The following is a 22,263-nucleotide window of genomic DNA, read 5'->3' as shown; positions in this document are numbered from 1 at the left end:
CAAAGCATCAGCGAAGAAAAAGCGAAGAAAAAGAATGGCCCAAAAATGTCATCTGAGATTTCAGTATGTCCACGATGCATCCTGTATGCATTGAGTCCTGTGCTCACAGCTGTCCACTTGTGAACAGATCACGAAAGATGCAAGCCAGTGCTTTGGTGAACAAGTCCTTTTAAAATGATTTGTCTGTCCTCCGCAGTTTGTAAGTTTAAGGCTCATAAGCGCTGTGCTGTTCGCTCCACCAACAACTGCAAGTGGACCACTTTGGCCTCCATAGGAAATGACATCATCGAGGACGAGGAAGGGGTGAGACATTGAGCTACAGAATATTCAACTCCAGCTCTGTTTTAGTTGGCTCATAACAATTATTCGCTTTAAACTGCAGTTGCAACGGCAAATTGTGAGATTTTCATCCACTGAAGGAAATTTGAGTCATTTTAGGTTTTTCTATTCCAACCTGAATTGACCTTTATTGTTTTGATGTAATTCAAGTAAAAATATTTATTTCTCTCTGTGTTTTACCGTTTTTTTTTTTTTGTGTTTATTTTTTGTTGTTTTTTTTTCAGGTGTCCATGCCACACCAGTGGCTGGAAGGAAACCTGCCCGTCAGTGCCAAATGCGTGGTGTGTGACAAGAACTGCGGCAGCGTGAGGCGGCTGCAGGACTGGCGCTGCCTCTGGTGCAAGGACATCGTAAGTGGGATTGGTTTCAGCCTCTCTTCCTGTCGAAAGCTGTCGTGTCAAAGCGTTGCTTATTTATTTAGGATACTGCCACCAGCTGAGAGTTATTTTCGGTTTAGTTTCAGTTCATGAGGAGTTGAAGGATTTTTTTTTTTCCCGGCTTGAGAGAGAAATACGACTGCTGCGAGGCAGGATTTCATCCGAAACCTCTAAATCACGATTAAGACTGAATTCTCCTTTTATTTGCTTATCTGTCTGCGGGGTGTGCCAATTTATCCGGAGGAGATCGTAACTTCTACGAATATACGTGCTCCCGAACTTTCCTTTTTTTTTTTCTTCCTGATTTCCTCTGTTGCCCCACAAACACTTGAGATCTGAAAGGTTCGTTGGAGTAATCAGAGTAATGGGATGGCTCTTAGGACAGCAGCAGAGATCCTTGAAGGGAAGAGGAACAGGAGGAAAACATGAGATATCATCATCCTTTGTAAAGATATTAACTATATTTAGTACAGCCTTTTAGTGCAGGTTGGGTATTAATCTTGTATGGAAAATGGCACTGGGACAACTAAAATGAGTTGAAACTGCAGTGGAGAGCTAAGAGGAGAAAATAATGGACATTTATCATGTGATCAGAATGTTTATTTGTTACCGTGTTTCTCATGTAAACTTATGGAGTAAATATGTCAGATTTGACTATTTTTAGCTTGTTATGTTGCCCCCCAAGTGGCCAAAAGTATTAATCATAAAAACAAAACACTGTAGGGGTCAAATACTTGCTCGAACACTCAAAGTTTGTTTGAATATTCACTACAATTACAATTACCGTTGCCTTTTTTGGATAGTTGAGTGAGAGGCAGGCATGAAGGGTGGTAAACGGACAGCGGAATGACATGCAGTGAGGGTGTGGCCAGCTACTTGGATCTTAGAGACATTTCACTGTCACTCTACAGTGTGGATTCTTATGTCACTTTAAACCACTTTAAATCTAATCTAATCTAAGGGTCTACGCTATGAAATGTACAGGCGCTAATCTCAACTAGTGGAGCGGAACGGTTCGGCTGAGTCACAGGTTTAAGTCGCGGTCACCGTGATGTAACTTTGTCTCGTGTACACTTAGCAAAGGTTGCCTAATTGTTTACAGTACACCGCACAGTGACAAACGGTGAAAAGTCTGATCCTCGGTGCTCGAACACAAAGAAGAAAAATAACGCAGGTCCACGTGCACAAATGAATCAGAGTGGCATTTGTAAAGGTTACAGAACTGGCATTTGGTGGGTTTCAGAGGGATGTAATGACCTTTCTGCCTCTACTGAAATATAGAATTACCATGGAGACCAGTAACTCTGTGTGTGTGTGTGTGTGTGTGTGTGTGTGTGTGTGTGTGTGTGTGTGTGTGTGTGCTTTATTTTGATTTATTTATTTATCTATTTACACGTGTGCCTTTGTACACTCCCAGGTTCACAGCAGCTGTAAAGAACAAATGGGAAAGGTCTGTCCCTTGGGTCAGTGTCGAGTCTCGATCATCCCTCCGACTGCACTTAACAGCATCGACTCAGATGGTGAGACACACACACACACACACACACACACACACACACACACAGGTTCTTTCACAAGCAGTATTGCAATAATAGGTTCAAAGTTCAGGAATGTCAACCTTTATCTTCACTGGTCTAAATCCTTTGAATGTTTTTGGGTGGACACACCGGAACTGGCCCTCAGGCTTTTTTTCTGCTGACACTGTTGGTTCTTCCAAGTTAGTCCTCCATCCCCAACATGCACGATAACAGGAAACATTGGCTTAAATTCATATTTTAATCGTTAGCCTACTTCCTTCTTGCAGAAAGTTGAAGAAAAGTTAAAGTTTAACTTTTCTTAAAAAGAGTCATAGTCACAATTCGTTGTAAAAGTCTTGTAACTTTTGATTTCAGGCTTCTGGAAGGCCACCTCTGCGTCGTGCTCCAGCCCTCTGTTGGTCCTCGTCAACTCCAAAAGTGGGGACAACCAGGGAGTCAAGTTCCTGCGCAAGTTCAAGCAGCTTCTCAACCCAGCTCAAGTCTTTGACCTGATGAACGGAGGACCGGAGCTCGGGTACCCTTTTCTTTCTTAATCATTGGAAAAGGTCGACTCTGTGTCACCGTTTTAAACTGTTGATTTAAATGGATTTAAATGAGTTGTACTGAAATCATGGGAAGTTTTCACCTTCACCTCTCGCCGCTCGGATGCTGTCTACCTCCTAACGTTTTCCTCCCGTGTCATCCTGCTCTCTCCGCCCTCAGCCTGCGGCTCTTCCAGAAGTTTGTTACTTTTCGGATTCTGGTGTGCGGGGGAGACGGCAGCGTGGGCTGGGTGCTCTCAGAGCTGGATAAACTCAACCTCCATAAACAGGTGAGAACAACAAAGTGGATGAGAAGAAGAAAAAGGAGAAGGAGGAGGAGGAGGAGGAGGCGTCGATTCAATAATCCTGATGTGTGAGGAGACTTAGGAGAAACGTGCCTGCCGAGCTAATATCACAGCTGTTGTTGCACTGCAGATAAACATCTACATTAATTCATTCACATCATAATGTTCATCTGAACTTCCGAAACAATCGAAGAAATAGTTTAAGGAGGGTCGACACACCCTTCAGGAGGCTGAAATAGCTCAATAGGTTCCTGTGCTTAAAGGTAGGGTAGGAGATCCTGGATTTTGAGTCCAGCGAAGCTGCATTTTGAAAATCCACAGGTAAAAAGTCCCGACCCTTTTCTTCACTTTCCCCCCGAAGGCACGCCTCTAGAGTACATGAAAGCGCACGAGCACGAAGGTGCACGAGCGCTGTTCTGACAGCAAGCATCGATCGTTGCCGTATTTAGTATTTAGTATATGCTAACTATACGTTTAATAATGCTAGGTGCTAGCCAAGCTGGCTCTAGTTTAGCTTCCTGCCAAGCTTCTGGACGCGGAATTCGTTCACGGAGCAGGGTACGCGCACAGGGGGAAGAAGGGGGGGGGAGGGAGGGAGGAGCAGATTGCAGTTTGATAGACAGCATCAGAATCCAATCATTGTTAACGGTCCGTTCAGTATGATTGGATACTGTTTTTCCTGGATTGTTCGTTCTAGAGGCCACTAAAACTTTAAGTGAACTGAGTCATTCGTATTGTGGGATTAATCTCCATAGATGGACACCATGCTAACATGGTTTTTATTTTAATCTGATAAATGAGCCCCGTTTCTAATCAGGTTTGATCCCGTTTCGTTTTAGGTCGTGTTGAACTAAACTCATTAAACACTCCGAACCAGGCTGGATTCTAGCAGCCGATCTCTCTCTGTGTTCTACAACATGTTGCGATTTGAACTTGCATGTGAGAGCTCGCACTGTGACAGAAGTACAGAGCAGTATTAAAGGGATAGTTCACCTCTTTTGACACAAAGCTGTATGAGATCCCATATTAGCAATATCATTTATGAACATTGACTTACCCCCCGCTGCGTCCTGTGAGCCGAATTCCAGCCGAGTTTTGGTGTTGATGAAGGTAGTCCGGCTAGTTGGCTGGGGCCACAAAAATGCCTCTCAAAACAATATGCGTTCAAAAGAGTAATACATTTGCATCACAAAATCGTTCATCCAGAAAAAGTTAGATCTCACAATCGCTTGGCACTATTTTCTCTCTACCTTCGTATTTAATATAATGATATTAATATGGAATGTCATACAGCTTCATGTCAAAAGAGGCGAACTATCCCTTTAAGATCCAATGACCAGTTTGTTCTGGATACTTTCACAGAAAGTGTGATGACGGGGCTGATTTTGAACACTGTCCTGTTTGTGTTGGCTGCATAAAATAAGAGAGGCGTCGGATTGGAAATGGGAACGTTAAGGGTGGGTTTGTTGCAGTTTTTTTTGTTTGGAGGAAGCTCCCCATAATTGATTGCAAAACTTTTTTTTGCTCCCGCTTCAGCCAACGTTTTCAAGCAAGCAGAGCCCATACTGCAGGTTGACTTTTAAACTTTCCAGACTGCTGATTGGTCAGAGCGAAGCCTCACTTATAGGGTGTAAACAGCATCCTCTCTGCCGGGTCCACAGACTGATGGGATTTTTTTTCCTTTTATTCATTCTGCTGACGGTGTTGAGTTCTGTAGAGCTCAAGTCGTTCCGACTCCTAAAAGACATCCGAACCCGACGGTACTAAAAGCCTGTTTCAGACTCTCTCGCTGCCATCGCCATCCTATGCTCTACACCCCACAATGAGTCGCTTTGGATAAAAGCATCAGCTAAATCAATGTAATGAAATAAATACACTCAGCGAGTGTCTCAGAAACGGCTCGATGATAAAGAGCTGTACCGCCCGTGAAAACAAAGAATACAAGAGCCAAGTCGATCCGCACTCTATCGTACCAGGTAACGGAAAAAAATGGCAAAAGCGACTAGTAGTTAATGCAGTTTATAAACCCTGAAACATGACATTACAGGGAGAAATTGTTTACTGGCGGTCTTAAATTAATTAATAGAATAGTTCTGCATTCAAAATTGTAGATGGGAGAGTTTTCCAAATCACTGATGCCCTGGAAGGTAAATTAAAGTTTAGCAGAGATGTTCGGCAGACTCAGGCCCGAGTTCGATAATAAACTGCGGAATCAATGATCGTGAGAATAAAGTGCTTCAACGGATAAGGGAGGTTGTCTTTTTTCTGAAGATGTGAAGTTGATTGACTTGATGAACACAGGAAGTCTCACTGGAGAGCAGTGATTCAGATGAATGAGTTGTGTGTTACATTGTCGAGCTCCTTTCGAAATGCTGGTTCTTCTCGGCCAACATTCAGTGCCAGGTTTGGGTTTATGCGGGGAGGAATTTGCTAAACAGAAAATGGGTTTCATCGTATCTGCGCTGCCGTCTCTGACTGCTCTGCGGCGTCTCCACAGTGTCAGCTCGGCGTGCTGCCTCTGGGCACTGGCAACGACCTGGCTCGCGTTCTGGGCTGGGGAGGCCTCTGCGATGACGACGCTCAGCTGCTGCAGATCCTGGAGAAGCTGGAGAGAGCCACCACCAAGATGCTGGACAGGTAAGCCCCAAAGGCCGGTGAGGGGGGAGGATTCTTCAAGTCCATGCGCTCCTTAGTTTCTAAAAAAAAAAAAAAGAAAACTTGTGCTAGTGTACGGTAGAGTTTCAGGTGTCTTGCGACGAGGAGGGTCAGAGTGAGCTCTTGAAAGCTGTTGGAGGGATTCCCAAATAAAAGCTGTGGGGTTTTTTATATTTCACTTACTTTAGTTAAGGGCAGCAGCCAGGAGCGAGCAGCAGTGAAAGCAATAAAGATAAGTGGATGGAAGTCCTCTACCAAAGGCTATTCATTTCTGCTTCCTGCCTGGGGTAAACGTTCATACTGTGAGAAGTAACTTCTGACGCCAAAATGAAGCAGCTTTAGTGCAGAATGTGTCCACGTGCAGGCCCAAAGTGTTCCGCAGCAGTTAGTTTCAGCCGACTGTTTTCGTCTCACCTGCAAGTGAGGCACTGAGTCTTTACTGCCCATGTCTTTTACTGATGAATGACAGTTTTCAAGGTAAATTGGAGCTAATCGGTGTTAAATAACAGTTCACCTGTGAGGACTCAGTCACGCCTTCAACAAGGACTTTCTGTTTGTTCTGCACGCATGTTGGAATGTGAAACTAACGGAACATGCCACACATACCCGCCTGAAGCCTTCAGTTAGCAGACGTCCCATCATGAGTTTCATCATCTTCCTCACTTCCTCCTTTTTAGTGACGGTTTGATGATGTGATCGTTGTTCCAGATGTTTGATACGGTGGCCCCGAGGGGCCAAGAACAGCAGTGGCATAAACACATGGGATTAAACAATGGGAAGCACTCCCGACGTGTCATAAAAAAGATCAAAGAAGTTCCATTTCAGAAAATACAACGCAATAGCATTTTAAAAGGAGTAAAAAACTCAACTTTTGAGAATATACAACAGCAGCAAAACAGAAAAAACGAGAGCCAAAAAAAGGTTCCAGTAACGTCTTAGAAAACAACATCTCAGTTTCTGAAGTTTGCTCATTTTACGTGTTGCTGCAGCTGCTTTTTATTCATGACATGCAAATAAATCAAACCTGAGGCATCCCAGCCTTGCATGAAGATGGTAAAAAAAGAAAACCAACACAGCACAGCTTATACAGCAAATATTTCCTTTTCTTGTAGAAAATAAATCTGTCAGTGGAAAGGAGATGTTTGATGTAAAGCCTGTACGTTTTCAGACTTCTTTGTTCTTAGCTCGAGCCGCGGCTGAGTTTTTGTGCTTGGATCTGTACGATCTTTGACGGAAAAGTTGCCGGTGTTTTTCAAAATGCGTTTCAGATGGAGCGTGATGACGTACGAGGTGCCCACCACCAACAAACACACGCCGATCGTGAAGGAAGACGACTGCCTGGATTCTCCCCTACAGGTAAATCACCCAGCTCGGCTTTCTTGGGAGGCTGTGTGCCTTTTTGACAGATGGCATCCATAAAAGCCAGAGCTCACAAAAGGGGCGGGGAATTATTTTGGAAAACATCCGCTGAGAATCAATTGATCCTGGCAGGTGGAAGCCAAAGCAATCAGACCTGAACCACGGGGAGTGGTGTAGATATCGACAAAGTGCAGGGCTGTAATTGGAAGGGAGCTGATCTCTGCCTCTCAAAGTGCCTAATATGAAGGAGGCGGCTGGAAATGGTTACATTGCCACCTTTTATTCAGTTTTCCACATTTTGGCTCAGTTTTTGTTGAAGGAAATAATGACACAGTGTAGCACGTTGTTCATCTGAAGGTCTATTAGCCTCATTTTAAGACGAGGTGAGGACCAGATGAGTGTGTCCTGATACATTCACAGTGGGTGCAGTTTATTTTTCACACGACTGTAACCGGTCGGGTGTATCAGCATGACTCCCGGTTTCCAGGTGAAGAAGTCGCACCTCAGCTTGGAGCCGAGAAACAATTTCCCAGGCAGATTCAGCTTGTTTACACCTCTCTGTGGAAGTGCGGATTACGTCACAGTTGTGCCATCAGAGACCGTGTCTGCACCTGTGATGGTGCGAGTTCATGACGCAGGGCTGGGGAAAAAAAACCTCTTCACCTTCATCGTTTCTCTCGCTCTACGTCTTAGGTCCACATCACTCAGTATGCAGACTCCGTGGCCTCTCACCTGGCCAAGATCCTGGACTCGGACAACCACAGTGACGTCATCTCCTCTGCCAAGTACGTGCCACAAATTCTTTAAAAAAAAAAGGAGGGGGGGGGTGAGGATGAGGATCAGATGAAAACGAAGGGTTGCTAAAACCAGGAGGAGAGGAGGTAAAAAAAAAAGAGAGAGAAGAGCGATGATGAGAGAAATGGGGCTCACAAAGAGCGTCTGTTCAGCAGGTATTGATTTTCTGCTTCTACCTCATCCCGAGGATGCACAAACACTTAAGCATGCGAGTGCGTGCAGCAGCCCGAGGGTGAGAGAGACGGATGAATCGGTATTTGGGGTCATCCTCAGTGCATTAGTGCAGGGGCGGTCCTCCTCTGGGAGAAGGGCATTGCAGAGCACTTTTTTCCACCTCTCTCCCGTGGGCTTTAAACTGACCGCTAATTGGCGATCAGACCCGCATCACATCTGGAACTCCTCGGGGACTTTGGGATATGTGCACTTTGATGGAAACGTAAAAAGTGAAACAGGAAGAAGCGTAGTTGCTTTGTTTTTTTTTGTGCTTCCACGTAAATTTCTAGATACACAGGTTTAGCTTCAAGGCTGTATTTTTTTTTCTACTAGACCCCCCCCCCCCCCCAAAAAAACGAAAAAAAACCAAAACAATGTCAGTGTCACCTCTCCCTTTGTTCAAACACTACAAAAGATAGTGATCTAAACGTGGGCAGGGAAGCACTTGAAGATTTAACGGGGGATGAAACTTGTGTGCAGCTGCTGAGGGTGCACAAGGTTTTCAAGGATAATTGCTGCGCACTTCATTTCCGAGTATTTGATATTTTCCTAAAGCACGAGTGCGCGCGTTTGGACCAGTCTCAGAGCTGAGTCATACAACTGCGGTGTAACAGCTGTCAGTGAAAGGTGAAAGCGTGGAGGCGATGTAGCTGACATGCAGGTAGGCGGCAATGAAACGCCAGCAAGCGCGCGTGCGTGTGCGTGTGTGTGTGTGTGTGCGTGTGTGTGTAAGTGTGTGTGTGTGTGTGCGTGTGTGTTATCTCTACCTCAGTGAGTCACAGAATCTTCAAAGTGTTAACCACATAATCAGTGTGATTCTCAGTCTTAATTATGTTGATGTTAATCACCTTCACACCCCCCCCCACTGTCTGTCCCCCCCCCCCCCCCCCACCACCACCACCTGGCAGGTTTCTGTGCGGGACTGTGAACGATTTTGTGGCGGAGGTGGGGAAGGCGTACGAGAGAGCCACAGAGAACAAGGAGGAGGCAGATGCCATGGCAAAGAAGGTAAATGGGTGTGTGTGTGTGTGTTATGTAAGCACTTGTATAACACTAACTAGTAGGCAAGTGTAGGTGTGTGTGTGTGTATATATAGAAAATGTAAGGTGTACACAGTGTAGCCTGAGGTCCAGTGTTACCGCTCCCTCCTGTACAGTGTTTGCTCTCTGCCTTTGTTTTCTGCCTGTTGACTTATTTGACTTCTTCCAAGAATTTGAGAGACATTAATGTCCCGAGGCTGAATTTAAGAGGTAAAGGGGAAAGGGTGCTTTTTGTAACAGACTTGACGAGGCAAAGGACTTAAACCATCTGGTATCTTGACCATTTTTAAAAAAAAAGAATTTCCCGGTCTCTGATTCCGACGGTGAGCTGTGTTTTACAGCCTGCATCCAGCCCACCGGCTCTCTTACTCAGACCTGGTGTTACCACCTTTGCAGCTACAGGAATATTTGTTGTATGTGTTTCGCACGTGAGCTGCATGCACATTGTTATTTTCCCCAAGTTGTGACCAATTTCCCGTTTAAAAAAATATTTCTCAAGGTGGTTTTACCTTTTCTTTTCTTTTTTGGTGATTCATATGAGCATATTTTCGCCCTGAAAGGTGTCTGAAGGCCTAAAGATGCCGTTTTGCTAAGTTTTGTTTAGCATCTCTCGGACTGGGTTCATTTAGCTGTACATGTTAAAACCAGAGTATGATTCTCTAGAGGACCAAGTACAAAATAAATTGACTCACTAAATTGTACAAGGTCAAGTATCAGAATGGTAATATGTATTCAAATTTCCATTTAAAGACGATGCTCAGTAGCCGAGAGCTCCTTGGAGCAGGTTCCCGGCTCAGTTGGCAAGCAGGCCCAGTTTTTGGCTGCCAGATGGCTGGCCCACAAGTCCCACAGGGGGGCTCGAGAGGGTTAGTTCACCTAGCTCACAGCGAGCCTCAGAGGCTGGCAACCTCACGGCCAGCTCTTGGCCGAACCCGAGTCAGCTGGCAAAGAGCCTCGGCTCCTGGATCAGCCTCGCTTCCACCGTCTTTTCCAACTTCTCTCTGCAGCTTACTCGCTTTTGGTTTTATCGGTTTTCTCACAGCACATGCAGATTAACTGTAAAGTAGTCAGGATTGATTCCTGAAAAAGGTTTGCATTGCACATATGGACCGTCTGACTTGGCCTTTCTGAGAGTTTCAGCTCTGAACCTGCAGAGCACCAGCATGGACTTTTCGTAAAACTGCACAAAAAGTGTGTGTGTGTGGGGGGGGGGGGGGGGGGGGGGGGGGCAGAAACCATGAAATAAGTTCGGACATGGTTCAAATGACTGATCCCAAAACCTTCAGCTGTTTCTGATTTTAGAGAATAAACACGGTCTCTTGATGATATGTTTGATTTTCTTTTCCAAACAACGTGACGCTCCAGTGTTGCCTGGCAGGAAATGGGCCCATTACTTCCCCAAATAGAGGCCCTCTCTGAGCTGTAAAACAGTGTGTATTGATTTCAGGCCGATATGAGGTTTTACTGCAGCTCCACACAACGAGCAGCATTTTTAGAAAGTTCTGTGCACCATCCATGCGGGCTCTTATCTCCAAATCTGCACTCCTTTTATGCGAGTCTGAAGTGGGCAGGGGAGCAATACAAACAATAAAAATGACTTCTTCCCTTCCTTTCTCTCCATTTCTGCTTCTTCTCTCCCAGTGCACGCTGCTGAATGAGAAACTCGATTCCCTGGTCAAGGCCTTAAGTGAGGAGGCAGAGGCGCAGGTAACGATGTTTTCCACTTTTCATCGCTATGAAATGGTCGTAAATGCCAATTTAAAGCACGTAGAACAGCCGAACTGGAGGAGTTTGGATCCCAAAAGAGATATGAAGTATTTCTTTTTCTGTCAAAATCAGCCCTCCGATGTAGACCGACTGCTTTTTAACACTTAGAATTTCTATGGTTTTTATAAGTTTTGTATCTGTGTTTTTCTGACATCCAAAGATCAGCCAAAACATTATGACCACCTGTCTCAAAATGGGAGCAGCTCTCCCTTTTCCACCAGATCTCCACCAGATAGCCCCGACCCTTAGAGCCACGAACCCTGCTAGAACTCTACACCACGTTCCAGATTATTATGCAACTGATATTTTTCTCAGATATTTAAAAAAAAATGGTCGATACAAATCATAGTCAGCACAATTTTCAAGTCATAGATTGTAAAGAATTGGAACTTGTTGAATTTGCAGCATTGGAAGGTCATATTTACCGAAATCAAAAGCCATTTCAATCAAAAACATCTTAATAGGTAAAGTTACATTTTAACACAGGGCTCCTTATTTGACATTAGCTTCATAAATCTTGCATCCAAGGAACTTGTGAGTTTTTGGAGAGTTTCTGCTCGCATTTCTTTACAGGATGTCAGAATAGCCTCCCACCCTCCTAGATCTTTTGCTTGAGGATGTTCCCAAAGTTTCTCAACAGGGTTGAGGTGCGGGGAGGATGGGGGCCACACCATGAGTTTCTCTCCTGTTATACCCACAGCTCCCAATGATGCAGAGGCATTCCTTGCAGCACTGTCACGCATGAAGATGACCACACCTTCAGAGACCCTAAAGGGTGACCGACCAGCTCTCTCCCCACGATTCCGGCACAAAACATGACTCCGCCACCTCCTTGCTGACGTCACAGCCTTGTTGGGACATGGGGGCCGTCCACCAACCGTCCACTACTCCATCTGGACCGTCCAGGGTTGCACGGCGCCCATCACTGAACAAGACCAACAATTAGTCTTCATGCATTTCTGGGCCCACTCCAGCCGTTTTTGCTTGTGAGAATTGTTCAGGGGTGGCCGAATAGAAGGTTTATGCACAACTGCGAGCCTCCGGAGGATCCCACACCTTGATATTCGCGGGACTCCAGAGACAGCAGCAGCTTCAAATACCCGTTTGCTGCTCTTTAATGGCTGAAACCTTCCTCATTGTGCCTTTATGTGCTCTGAATCAGCCACAAATCTCTTAACAGTACGATGATCACGCTTAAGTTTTCATGAAATATCTAAGGCATGCAACTATTTCACGCTTTTTGCCTGAAAATGGTTGTCTTGCTTAGTAACGTGGAACGTCCTTCTTCTGTAGTTTTTCTTAATTCGGCTCACCTGGTAAACCAATTATCACTGCTGTCTGAGATCCAAAGAGCCCTGAGACACGATAATTAAAACAAAAAATGGAATCTTGATGTCACTTGCATACAACGTGCATAATAATGTGGAACGCAGTTGTAGGGTATAGTTTGTCCTCTGGCACTACGCTGCCAGGAAAGTCGGTCTTCAACGGTTTAGACTTGTTTGTCCAGCACATGCCAAAGATGTTGGGGGGGTACTTTTTAGAGCCTGGCTCGGGCCGGATTTTTCTGTCCGAGCCCGGCCCTCAACCGACAGAAAAGTTCTCAAATCCGACCCGAGCCTGAGATTAATTAAAATATTTGTGTCCGAGCCCGCCGGAAGCCCGAGACCAGTGACCAACGCAAAACGGCGCACCCTAATCAGTAAATACACATTGGTGACAGCGCACCATAATCCTCCATAATCCATTATAGCTTAAAGCTTTCCACACAGTGGATTTCCCCCTCTCATTTTCCACGACTTTCAGTTCTCCAGAAGCTATTTTTCTTTTAATGTCCTCCATAGCGCTTCCAGCCAACTGAGCTCGGCTGCACTGATCGCACGTGTTTAATGTAAAGTTGTTCGAATGTTCGATATGCGTGCGTGCGCACCGAGCATGCACAGACCACAGATGCACACAGATGCATGCTGCACGGCATGAGGCACGAATAGCCTACCAACATTTTCATTTATGCATATTCAATTATTTATGTTTATCACAAAAACTGACGTTTGCAATGAACTGAAACCTGTCCTCTGGCTGTTTATAATTTTCACGATGTCTGCTTGCTTTCGAGCCCGACCCGAGTCCGACAAGACATTCTAATTTTTTGTCCGAGTCCGGCCCGGCCCGTCGGGTTCCAACCGGGCCCGTCGGGCTTCGGTCGGGTTGCCATACTCTAGTACTTTTGAACCAGTTTTGCAGTGTTTAAAGGAATACAGTTTGCACCGTGCAACAGTAATGTTTAGGTATGTCTTACGTGTCACAATAGCATCGGCATGAGAGGTGGGGCCCAGGATTTCCCAGCAGGAACGCCTGAGGCATCACGCTGCCCCTACCGGGTTGTCAACATGCCGTTTGTTCTGTTTTCAGGAACCAACATCGGCTTTTCCACCAGTTTGAGCTAGAATTGACTTTCCATTGGACTGAACAATGACAGGCCAGCCGTCGCTCCAACGTCTTCACACATAGCTTTGGTTTCCTTGTTTGAGCTTGACAACACGACATCCATTATCTCTGCTGAGTGCCGTCCAAGGTGCTATCAAAAAAAAAAGTGTCTGATCCCTGAAAATATCAGCATGATTTCACGCTCTCGCTTAGTAAATCTGGAAGTGCTTCTGAATTCAAGCCGCTCATCCCGCTGCAGGGCTGCCCATAAATTATATTAAGTGCGGCGTCTCGTTGTCAGAAACAAGCCAACAGAAGGTGCTGCGCTTAAGCAGGAATGATGAAAATGAATGCATGGGAAGACATTTTCTGGTTGTACAGCTGCTAATAAAATGGGATATTATGAATAGAATATGGAATCTTATGGGGGAGTCGAGTTACATCTGAAAGTGTCTTAACAGGTCTCACAGGTTTTCCAGCACTCAGCACATTTGCACTCTGTTTTCACCTAGGTTGTGCCAGCAGGTTCCGTGCCCAGCCAGGAGAGCGGCGGCTCAAGTCCCGGTGAAAGCAGCGGCGAGTCGGGCTCAGAGGGCAAGACATGTCGGTCCAAGGAGCAGCTGATGCTCAGGGCCAACAGTCTGAAGAAAGCTCTGAGGCAGATCATCGAGCAGGCCGAGAAAGGTAGCCAAGCAGCCAGCGGGCCTGCTTTATCTGCGGCTGTCATTTTGAAACGTCTAGATATGGGCACGCCTGTGTGCAGTTTACTGACCACGCGTCCTCATTTCAGTGGTGGATGAGCAGAACAGACACACGCAGGTCCAAAGGATGCCGTCCTCATCCTCCATCAAAAGAGAGAACAGCGAGGAGCTGAAGGATGCCGAGCCACGTAAGTGTTCTTTTAGTTTGAACTGAGCAGGAGCACAGGGCATACCCCCCCCCCCCCCAAAAAAAAAGCCGTTTTTTACACTTAAAACTCAAACTAACCGGGTCCCGTCAGTGATGGTGTGAAGGCGGCTTATTCGATCAACCAAAAAGGTAACGTCATGAATCTGTCCCGGTCCAGGAGGCTTGAGTCCCACGACCCCCATCGTCCTGGAGAAACCAGAGAGCCTCAACACCGTCACCTTCAGTGAGGACTCTGTGTAAGTCTAAGCGGGCGTACCTGCTTCTCTATGTGCTGAGCATGCGTGTGTCAGCGTGCATTAATGAACTCATGTGTCCTCAGACAATGCTCAGAGAAGTGCGTGATGAATAACTACTTTGGCATCGGCCTGGATGCCAAAATCTCCCTCGAGTTCAACAACAAGAGAGACGAGCACCCCAAAAAATGCAGGTGTGAAATGTTGAAATACTGATGTTATGATGATATGGTGATCTGGCATCCCTAATATACGCCACCAGTTAGATGTTTGGACTCCTACCCATTCAGAGATTTGAACGGTGCTATACTGCCACTATACCATCAGATCTGAGTCATCATTCACACGTGATGATGTAGAAAGGCTGAGATGTTAAGCAGGAGTGAATGATACGAAAGAAATGCACAGACAGGAGAGGATGGACCCCAAAAATTCAACAAGTGTTCAAGTATCAGGGTGATCAGATATGCCTGAAGTCTACATTACATTACATTACGGTCATTTTGCAGACGCTTTTATCCAAAGCGACTTACAATAAGTGTGTTCCCCATCGGTAGGCAAAAGAACTTCAGGTCACAAGAAATCATAAGTGCATTTCCTTCCAAAACCAAACAGCTAAGAGCATAACTAGTGCTAGAGTAAGTGCGGTAAGTTAGGTACCTAGACAAATGGGAAGACAATTTAGAAAAAAAATATATGTGTAAGGAGGTAGGACGAAACAGGTGATGACCTTCGAGGGCAGATCTAGGTTGTGTTTCCTGAAGAGATGGGTTTTCAGCCTGCGGCCAAAGATGGGCAGCGACTCAGCTGTCCTGATATCAGTTGGGAGATCGTTCCACCAAGTCTATCCAAGGCTTCATTCAAAGCACTTGTTCACTTACACACTGTAAGTGATTAACCAGAGGAAGCTTGCTTAAGAGAACCACTGCAGAAAACCTTGAGGCGACCGCAGGTCAAAATCCTCCATTACCCCTGCCGGAGCTTGTGTAGCTAAAGCGCTGCACTTTGAGCTTAAAGGGGCTAAATGTGTGAAGTACTGACGAGTCGCCAGCGCCTCACCTGCAGCAGGCAGCTGTCAGTTTGGAAAGTCACAAGTGGAAGAGCCTACTTAGATGGGGGCCACAGATCAGCACATTTTTGCCCTGGAAAAACAACATCCAAGCCGTAATATTTAATTGGCAAAACTAAAACGGATTAAGACAGATGACTGTGGCATTGCCTCCCTGTTAATTAGAATAAGGATGAATACACGGGAAACCCGACGTAGATTTTTCTGTCGCCGTCAGTGGTAACTCGAGCTCACATTTGTTGATGGAATTCTTTGATCAATGAAGTTGCCGTGTAATGAATGGGATCTGATCGGCGGTCTCCTGCTGTCTCCATCTGCAGTAGTCGCACCAAGAACATGATGTGGTACGGAGTCCTGGGGACCAAAGAGCTCGTCCAGAAGACCTACAAGAACCTGGAGCAAAGAGTTCAGTTGGAGGTGGGACACACAAACACATTGACCTTAAAAAAAGATGCGGCTCCTCCTGTTGTGGCTAACAGGCCTCCATCAGCTGATCTGCCCTGACAGTTGGTCTCCTTTGTGTCCGCAGTGTGACGGGGTTCCCATGTCTCTGCCCAGTCTGCAGGGTTTAGCTGTCCTCAACATCCCCAGCTATGCAGGAGGAATCAACTTCTGGGGGGGCACCAAGGAGGACAATGTGAGTGCCGTGTACTAACGCGCTTTAAGAAGCTCTAAATTAAAAGCTTTTATCAAACCAGAGTTTGTTTTTAAAAATGGGGAACTCAGCGAATTGAAAGTGGCGTTGGTGTGTATTGTCTGCTCGCCCAGAACTTTGGCGCTCCGTCGTTTGACGATAAGAAGCTGGAGGTGGTGGCGGTGTTTGGCAGCATGCAGATGGCCGTGTCCAGAGTCATCAACCTGCAGCACCACCGCATTGCGCAGGTAACACACACGCATACACACTCTCAATACGAACCTGCCAAAGCATCACCGCTGTTAGCAGGTCATGTGTAAGAACTGTGGTACATGCAGTGGCTTGCAAAATGTTCCACCCCCCTTGGAAGTTTTCCTTTTTTTTTTTTTTTTTTTTTTGCATGACAACACGTAGTTTAAATGGATTTTTTTTTAAAAGATGGAAAAGTGTCACATGATCTCAGTTTATATGCAAAAAGGGGCATAAAACTCAGCGGAGCAGACTTCCCCTGTACAGCGGAGCACTCAACACCGAACCTGACCCTCTGTGACCCGCTTCCTTTGATGTCCTTTTATAAAGCGGCGCATTGGACAGATTTATTGCACATGCACACGTCTCACACACCGCTTCTGCTTTCTGTTCCGTCGCGTTGTCAGTGCCGGCAGGTAAAGATCACCATCCAGGGAGAGGAGGGTGTTCCCGTGCAGGTGGACGGAGAGGCCTGGATCCAGCCTCCAGGCATCGTCAAGATCGTCCACAAGAACCGCGCTCAAATGCTCACCAGAGACCGGGTAAGACCTAGCACCAATATGCAAGCAATGCAATACGCAGTCCCAATTTCCCACCGCGTGTTTGTCAGCGTTTGCCGTACGAGAAACTGCAGATTGCTCGAAATGTTCCTTCTTAAATAAATGCTGCAGCTTAAACTCCACTCGGCTGATGTTGTCGACTCTTTCTATTCTGGGACTTCTTAAATCAAATCCATCCCCACTGTGTTTGTCCTCTCCTCCTGCTGCTCAAACCTTTGAGAGCCCCTCTTCAGCCGCGCACATTTGGGCAGTTTGTTTCCATGGTTTCCCTCCTTGAGCACCTTGGAGAGTGAAGACTGTTGGCTCACTCTTTGATCCTCTTAAAAGTGGCTCGCACTGAGTAAAACACTGACACTAAGGTTCTGTGCTCAGCTGCTGGATGCCTGGGCTTCACGTGGACCAAATAAAACACGTTTTGCTGCTTCCGCCTCATCCGATTAAAAAGGTTTTCTCTCGTAAATCCGGCCACACGTGAGAAAAAATGCCCTCGATTTTCCTTTCCTACCTTGAGTTTTCATTTGATGTCCACACAGCACCTTGAATTATTTTGTTTTTCCACTTGTCGTGTTCAGCGGCAGCTGTTCCAGCTGACGTGCCTCATATTTCTCCACCTTTGTGCACCCAGGCGTTCGAGAGCACGCTGAAGTCGTGGGAGGACAAGAGGAAGATTGACAGCTACCGATCCGCCAGGCCCCGCCTTAACTCCCAGCAGTCCATGGAGTACCTGACCGAGGAGGAGTGCGCTCAGGTGCAGCAGCTGGGCATCGTGGCCGACACGCTCATCAACAAGTACGTGACACCAAAAAAAAACGGTCTAGACTGTAGCTTCATTTTTTAAGTTTAAGTTTAATTTTAGTTGCAATCCAATCACACATGGCACCAAATCAGAAAAAGACGAGATGGTATGGACATCGCAAATGAAGAAAACATGATATTTGACATTTGCTTTGACTGTAATTTAGTTGCAGGCAGTATGAATCCAAGATATTTCATGTGTCTTTCCGGTCAGCTTCATTTTAGCTGTTCTTATCCGTCCATTTTTTTTATTTCAGGCCCACGAACGCATTCCAAAAAAAAGCTAGGATTGTAATGTTTTTACTGCTTGGTAATGATGCCATTCCTTTTCACAACACTGACATTCTGACACCGAGGATGCTTCCAGATTGGATTTTGTCCCATGCTTCCTGCGAACAATGCGGGGTGTCTCTGTCGTCTGCTTGAAAAACCCACTGACAAAAAGATGTCTTAAAGGCAGCTTATGTTGCTCTAAAATCTCATTAAACCTTTCTGCATCCACACAACATTGGACTGTTGACTCAACTGGACTTCTATTAGATCAAAAGATCTGAAATGCTGAAATTAAAACGCACTTTTCAGAGAAATTAATGAGTGAGGTGAGACTGGAAACTCAGAGCACTTTATTCAGGCCAAATCAAAATAAAAAATCAAATCAATTTTATTTGTATAGCACATTTCATGTACAAACAATTCAAAGTGCTTCACATAAAATAAAAGCATTGCAGCAGGGAGTGGAAGAAGCATTAAAAATACATAAAAGAATATAAAGAGAAACAAATACAATAATTTAAATTAATTTATAGACAAGAAACAGTCTAGATAAATTAAAAGATATTGTGCAGATTCCATGCATAGACACATGAGAACAGAAATGTTTTTAACCTGGATTTTAAAATGTCTCCATTTGGTGAAAGTTTAATCTCCACTGGCAGTTTGTTCCACTTGTTTGCAGCATAACAGCTAAATGCTGCTTCTCCCTGTTTAGTCTGGACTCTGGACTGGACCAGCTGACCTGAGTCCTTGGACCTAAGAGCTCTGCTGGGTTTATATTCTCTGAACAGATGCATTTTGGGCCTAAACCGTTCTGGGCCAGACCCCAACACTGTCACAGCTTGACAATGAGGGAAAAGTCAAAGTCAAATTTATTTGTACAGCACATTTCATGTACAAACAGTTCAAAGTGCTTTACATAAAATAAAAGCATTGCAGCAGGGAGTGGAAGAAGCATTAAAAATACATAAAAGAATATAAAGAGAAACAAATAAAATAATTTAAATGAATTTAAAAACAAGCAACAGTCCAGATAAATTAAAGGATATCGTGCAGATTTCATGCATAGACACATGAGAAAAGAAATGTTTTTAAGCTGGATTTAAAAATGTCTACAAAAAAAGCTTGAACCTTGGTTGTCATGGCAGTGAAAAGAGCAAATCAAGACCAGCTGGTACTAAAAGTCAAGATAAGTGTGATGCAGAGTTTCAGTCCCAGGAGTGTAAAAGGTGTGCAGTCATGCAGGCCTTTCCTGCCTAACAGAATGAACACAGCCTCTTGCCCGTGTGGTTATCTCGGCTGTTAATGAATGAAGGTTAATGATGCAGTGTCGTCTCAGGGATTAGTGATCAATTATGCCGCGGTTAGGCTTTCCCCGTGATCTTTTTACGCATTTAGCACCTTCCAGATTCCTTGAACTGAAACGTAATTCCAATTGAATGGTCTAATGATCTCTCTTTGAGGAACACTATATTTAGATCACATATTTGTGGAGAAATGTGCAATATTATTTATACTAGGTCACTTACTTACTTTTTAGTACTTGCTTTTTCTCTTTTTTTTATTTCTTGTTCATGTCTGTTGTTGCTGCTGTGGCAAGTGAATTTCCCCGTTGTGGGATAAATAAAGTATAATCTAATCTAATTTAATCTAAGCTGCAGATCCTCTGTCCCATCTTTTCCCCCTCAAAGACTCAGCCTTGGGGGAAATTTACATCGCAAAGATTCAGATTAAGAATCTGTAATGTACCATCCAGAGTCATCCAGAGTTCCGGATGCGTTTTCTGCTTTCGTGACAACATATTTCTAACACAGCAGGGGAATACGTCAGGTGGGGTGTCATTTAAGTGGATGATTTCTGTTGCAATGGTAAGAACAAACAGAATCCAAACCTCAGGGCACGTCTCGCATGTTGCTTAGCAGCCACCTTCCTCTGTGATGAGTTCAAAGACCAGAGAAGGCGAATTATGCGCCACATTTTGAGATTCCTTTATCCCACTGCAATTAAGAGGCTTATTGAAGTTTTGTTCCATTGCACCGATGAGACATTTTATTTCTTTTGAGTTGTTGTTTTTTGCATTTCTAAAGAGTCGGTGGCCCTCTAATGTTCTCACCCCTTTAGTTGGTCTAATTGATGGTGTTTTCAGTCCTGTCTGCAAATTCCCTCTCTTTTCAGGGAGGCGTTTTAGCACGAGACCGATAGAACACAGCACTGTGAAAGGCGTGTTTCAGAAGTTTTATTTCAGAAATCACATGCAGCAGCAGAACGCAAAGTTGGAAATGTTTGTTGTTATCTTTAAAAGACGACAAAGTCTCAACATTATGTTCACGATCCAACGTCAAAGGTGGGAAAAACACAGAGGGAGACCTGAAGCGGTTGTCCTATCAACAGGCTAAAATAACCACCATAATTGCGTCCTTTTCAGTTTGGTGAGATTCTAATCACAGCTCTTTCACAGGCTTTATTTTGGTTCTTAATTCTGGTGTCCTCCCCAGGATCCGAGAGGCAGCCAAGACCCACAAGCTGGTGGAGCAGGAGTTGGCTCACGCAGTCAATGCCACGGCCCTGGTGCTCACAGAGGCCAAACTGTCCAACCCTGAGGTGAGACACGGAGGCGAGCGCCAGACGGATGAACAGATGTCTCGTTTGAAAGATTAAATGGAGATATGAAGCTTGTAGATTGTCAGCAATATGTCTGAGTCTTATGTCAGCTTAGAGCCTGTTGATTTTTACAACTTGTTACCTGAAAGGCATCCATCGTGTCCCATCATGGATATACAGTGTGTTCAATATGATGATGATGATGAGAAGAAATAACAAAGAATTCATGCTGGACAGATAATGCTCAAATATACAGTTAAATATACAGTATATAGCTTAAAGCCATATCTTTCGTGGACACGACAAGCTGGAGAATGAAGTGGTTTCATTTGTGTGCTTTCAGTGTCTGAGTCGCAGCACGGCGGTGGAAATCGTCAACAGCAGCAAAGTCCTTCAGGCTGAGACCAAGATGCTGCTGGATGGAAAACTACTGGTACAACGTTCCCCGCCCCCCCGTTCTCTTCTTCTCCACTTTTGTCACTCTTGACTATATTAGAATATAGCCTCTTTCACACTGAGACCCGCTACCTTAGCGGGTCCAAATTGCACCTTCGACCCGCGTCAAGCAATGTGAACGCTTGGCGTGTCAGAGCGACCCGTGTCGCCTGAAGCCGAGTTCAGGGGGCGTTGCCTAGTGGCAGAGCGTCACACGAAACACAGAAAATGCTGGGCGTGTACAATGACGTAAGCACAAGCCATGCGTCGGAGGTAGGGTTAAATACACCTTGAGGACTCATTTTTGCAATTGTATATGCAGTTCATGGAGATGTTATTTTACGGGGTGTGGATGGTTACAACGTAGGATGCGAACGAAGAACCTATGCGGAGAATACAAGAGCACTATAGTCCCCGACATGTGGCGGTAAATAACGTCCTCTGCTCGGAGGCTGAGGAGCTCGCGGACCTCCTTGTCTCCCCAGTTGACCATATTAAAAAATGTCTCGAACTTGAAGTAAAACAGAGTAAAACTTGTCCTCACCTGTCGCTGTTGTTCTGAATCAGCTGTCCATCCTGTCTTTTAAACTCCTCACATCACGCCACGCCCACGTCCGACCCACGTCAATTGCTTTCACATCAAACTCGGCTCGGCAAAAAGACTAGGGTCCGACGCGGGTCGAAAGTCGAGTTGACGCGGCAGCCCGGGTCCTCAGTGTGAAAGGAACAGCGGACACACTAAATTCGCGGTTTAAACGCGGGTTATTCCTCAGTGTGAAAGGGGCTTATGTTAGACTGTATTAGAATAGTATCGGCCCGATACCAGTATCGGTATCGGTGCATCCCTAGTATGTACCATTTGTAACAACAGCCCTATGTACAGAAGAGCAGACATGAGGACAATTCAGCAAATGGCAACAATTCTGGAGAACCTAAAAGCTTAGAGAAGATGTATCTTCCCTTCTTTTTTTTGTCTGCTCTTCTTCAGAAATTGGGCTTAACTCTTCTCTGATTCACTGATAGATGAAATATGGGTTCTGGTTCCGCTTCCATAAACAACAGAGATGAGACTGAATGAAGGTGGTGAAGGAAGGAGCATAAATGAACACAACATGCTCATTTCCTTTAGTTCGAGAGAGAATATTGAGCATCACTTTTGACGCATCTAC

General features: G+C 45.2%; 1 protein-coding gene across 4 annotated transcripts in view; it reads left to right on the top strand.

Moving 5' to 3' along the window:
* LOC142368977 (diacylglycerol kinase eta) overlaps positions 1-22,263 on the top strand; it is an 81,777-nt gene that overhangs the window by 54,125 nt on the left and 5,389 nt on the right. For all 4 annotated transcript variants that reach the window (XM_075451193.1, XM_075451195.1, XM_075451194.1 and 1 more), the window contains 21 exons: positions 197-303; positions 564-689; positions 2,134-2,236; positions 2,609-2,768; positions 2,957-3,065; positions 5,578-5,717; positions 7,004-7,091; positions 7,788-7,879; positions 9,011-9,110; positions 10,784-10,849; positions 13,849-14,020; positions 14,127-14,225; positions 14,403-14,481; positions 14,565-14,672; positions 15,868-15,964; positions 16,077-16,184; positions 16,316-16,429; positions 16,838-16,972; positions 17,616-17,779; positions 20,554-20,659; positions 21,003-21,092. In XM_075451193.1, the coding sequence (XP_075307308.1) occupies positions 197-303; positions 564-689; positions 2,134-2,236; positions 2,609-2,768; positions 2,957-3,065; positions 5,578-5,717; positions 7,004-7,091; positions 7,788-7,879; positions 9,011-9,110; positions 10,784-10,849; positions 13,849-14,020; positions 14,127-14,225; positions 14,403-14,481; positions 14,565-14,672; positions 15,868-15,964; positions 16,077-16,184; positions 16,316-16,429; positions 16,838-16,972; positions 17,616-17,779; positions 20,554-20,659; positions 21,003-21,092 (2,363 nt within the window). The remainder of the gene's footprint in view (positions 1-196; positions 304-563; positions 690-2,133; positions 2,237-2,608; positions 2,769-2,956; positions 3,066-5,577; positions 5,718-7,003; positions 7,092-7,787; positions 7,880-9,010; positions 9,111-10,783; positions 10,850-13,848; positions 14,021-14,126; positions 14,226-14,402; positions 14,482-14,564; positions 14,673-15,867; positions 15,965-16,076; positions 16,185-16,315; positions 16,430-16,837; positions 16,973-17,615; positions 17,780-20,553; positions 20,660-21,002; positions 21,093-22,263) is intronic.

The sequence above is a fragment of the Odontesthes bonariensis genome, chromosome 19, assembly GCF_027942865.1.
Source record: "Odontesthes bonariensis isolate fOdoBon6 chromosome 19, fOdoBon6.hap1, whole genome shotgun sequence".
Lineage (NCBI taxonomy): Eukaryota > Metazoa > Chordata > Actinopteri > Atheriniformes > Atherinopsidae > Odontesthes > Odontesthes bonariensis.
This window is presented reverse-complemented; position numbering and strand designations above follow the sequence as displayed.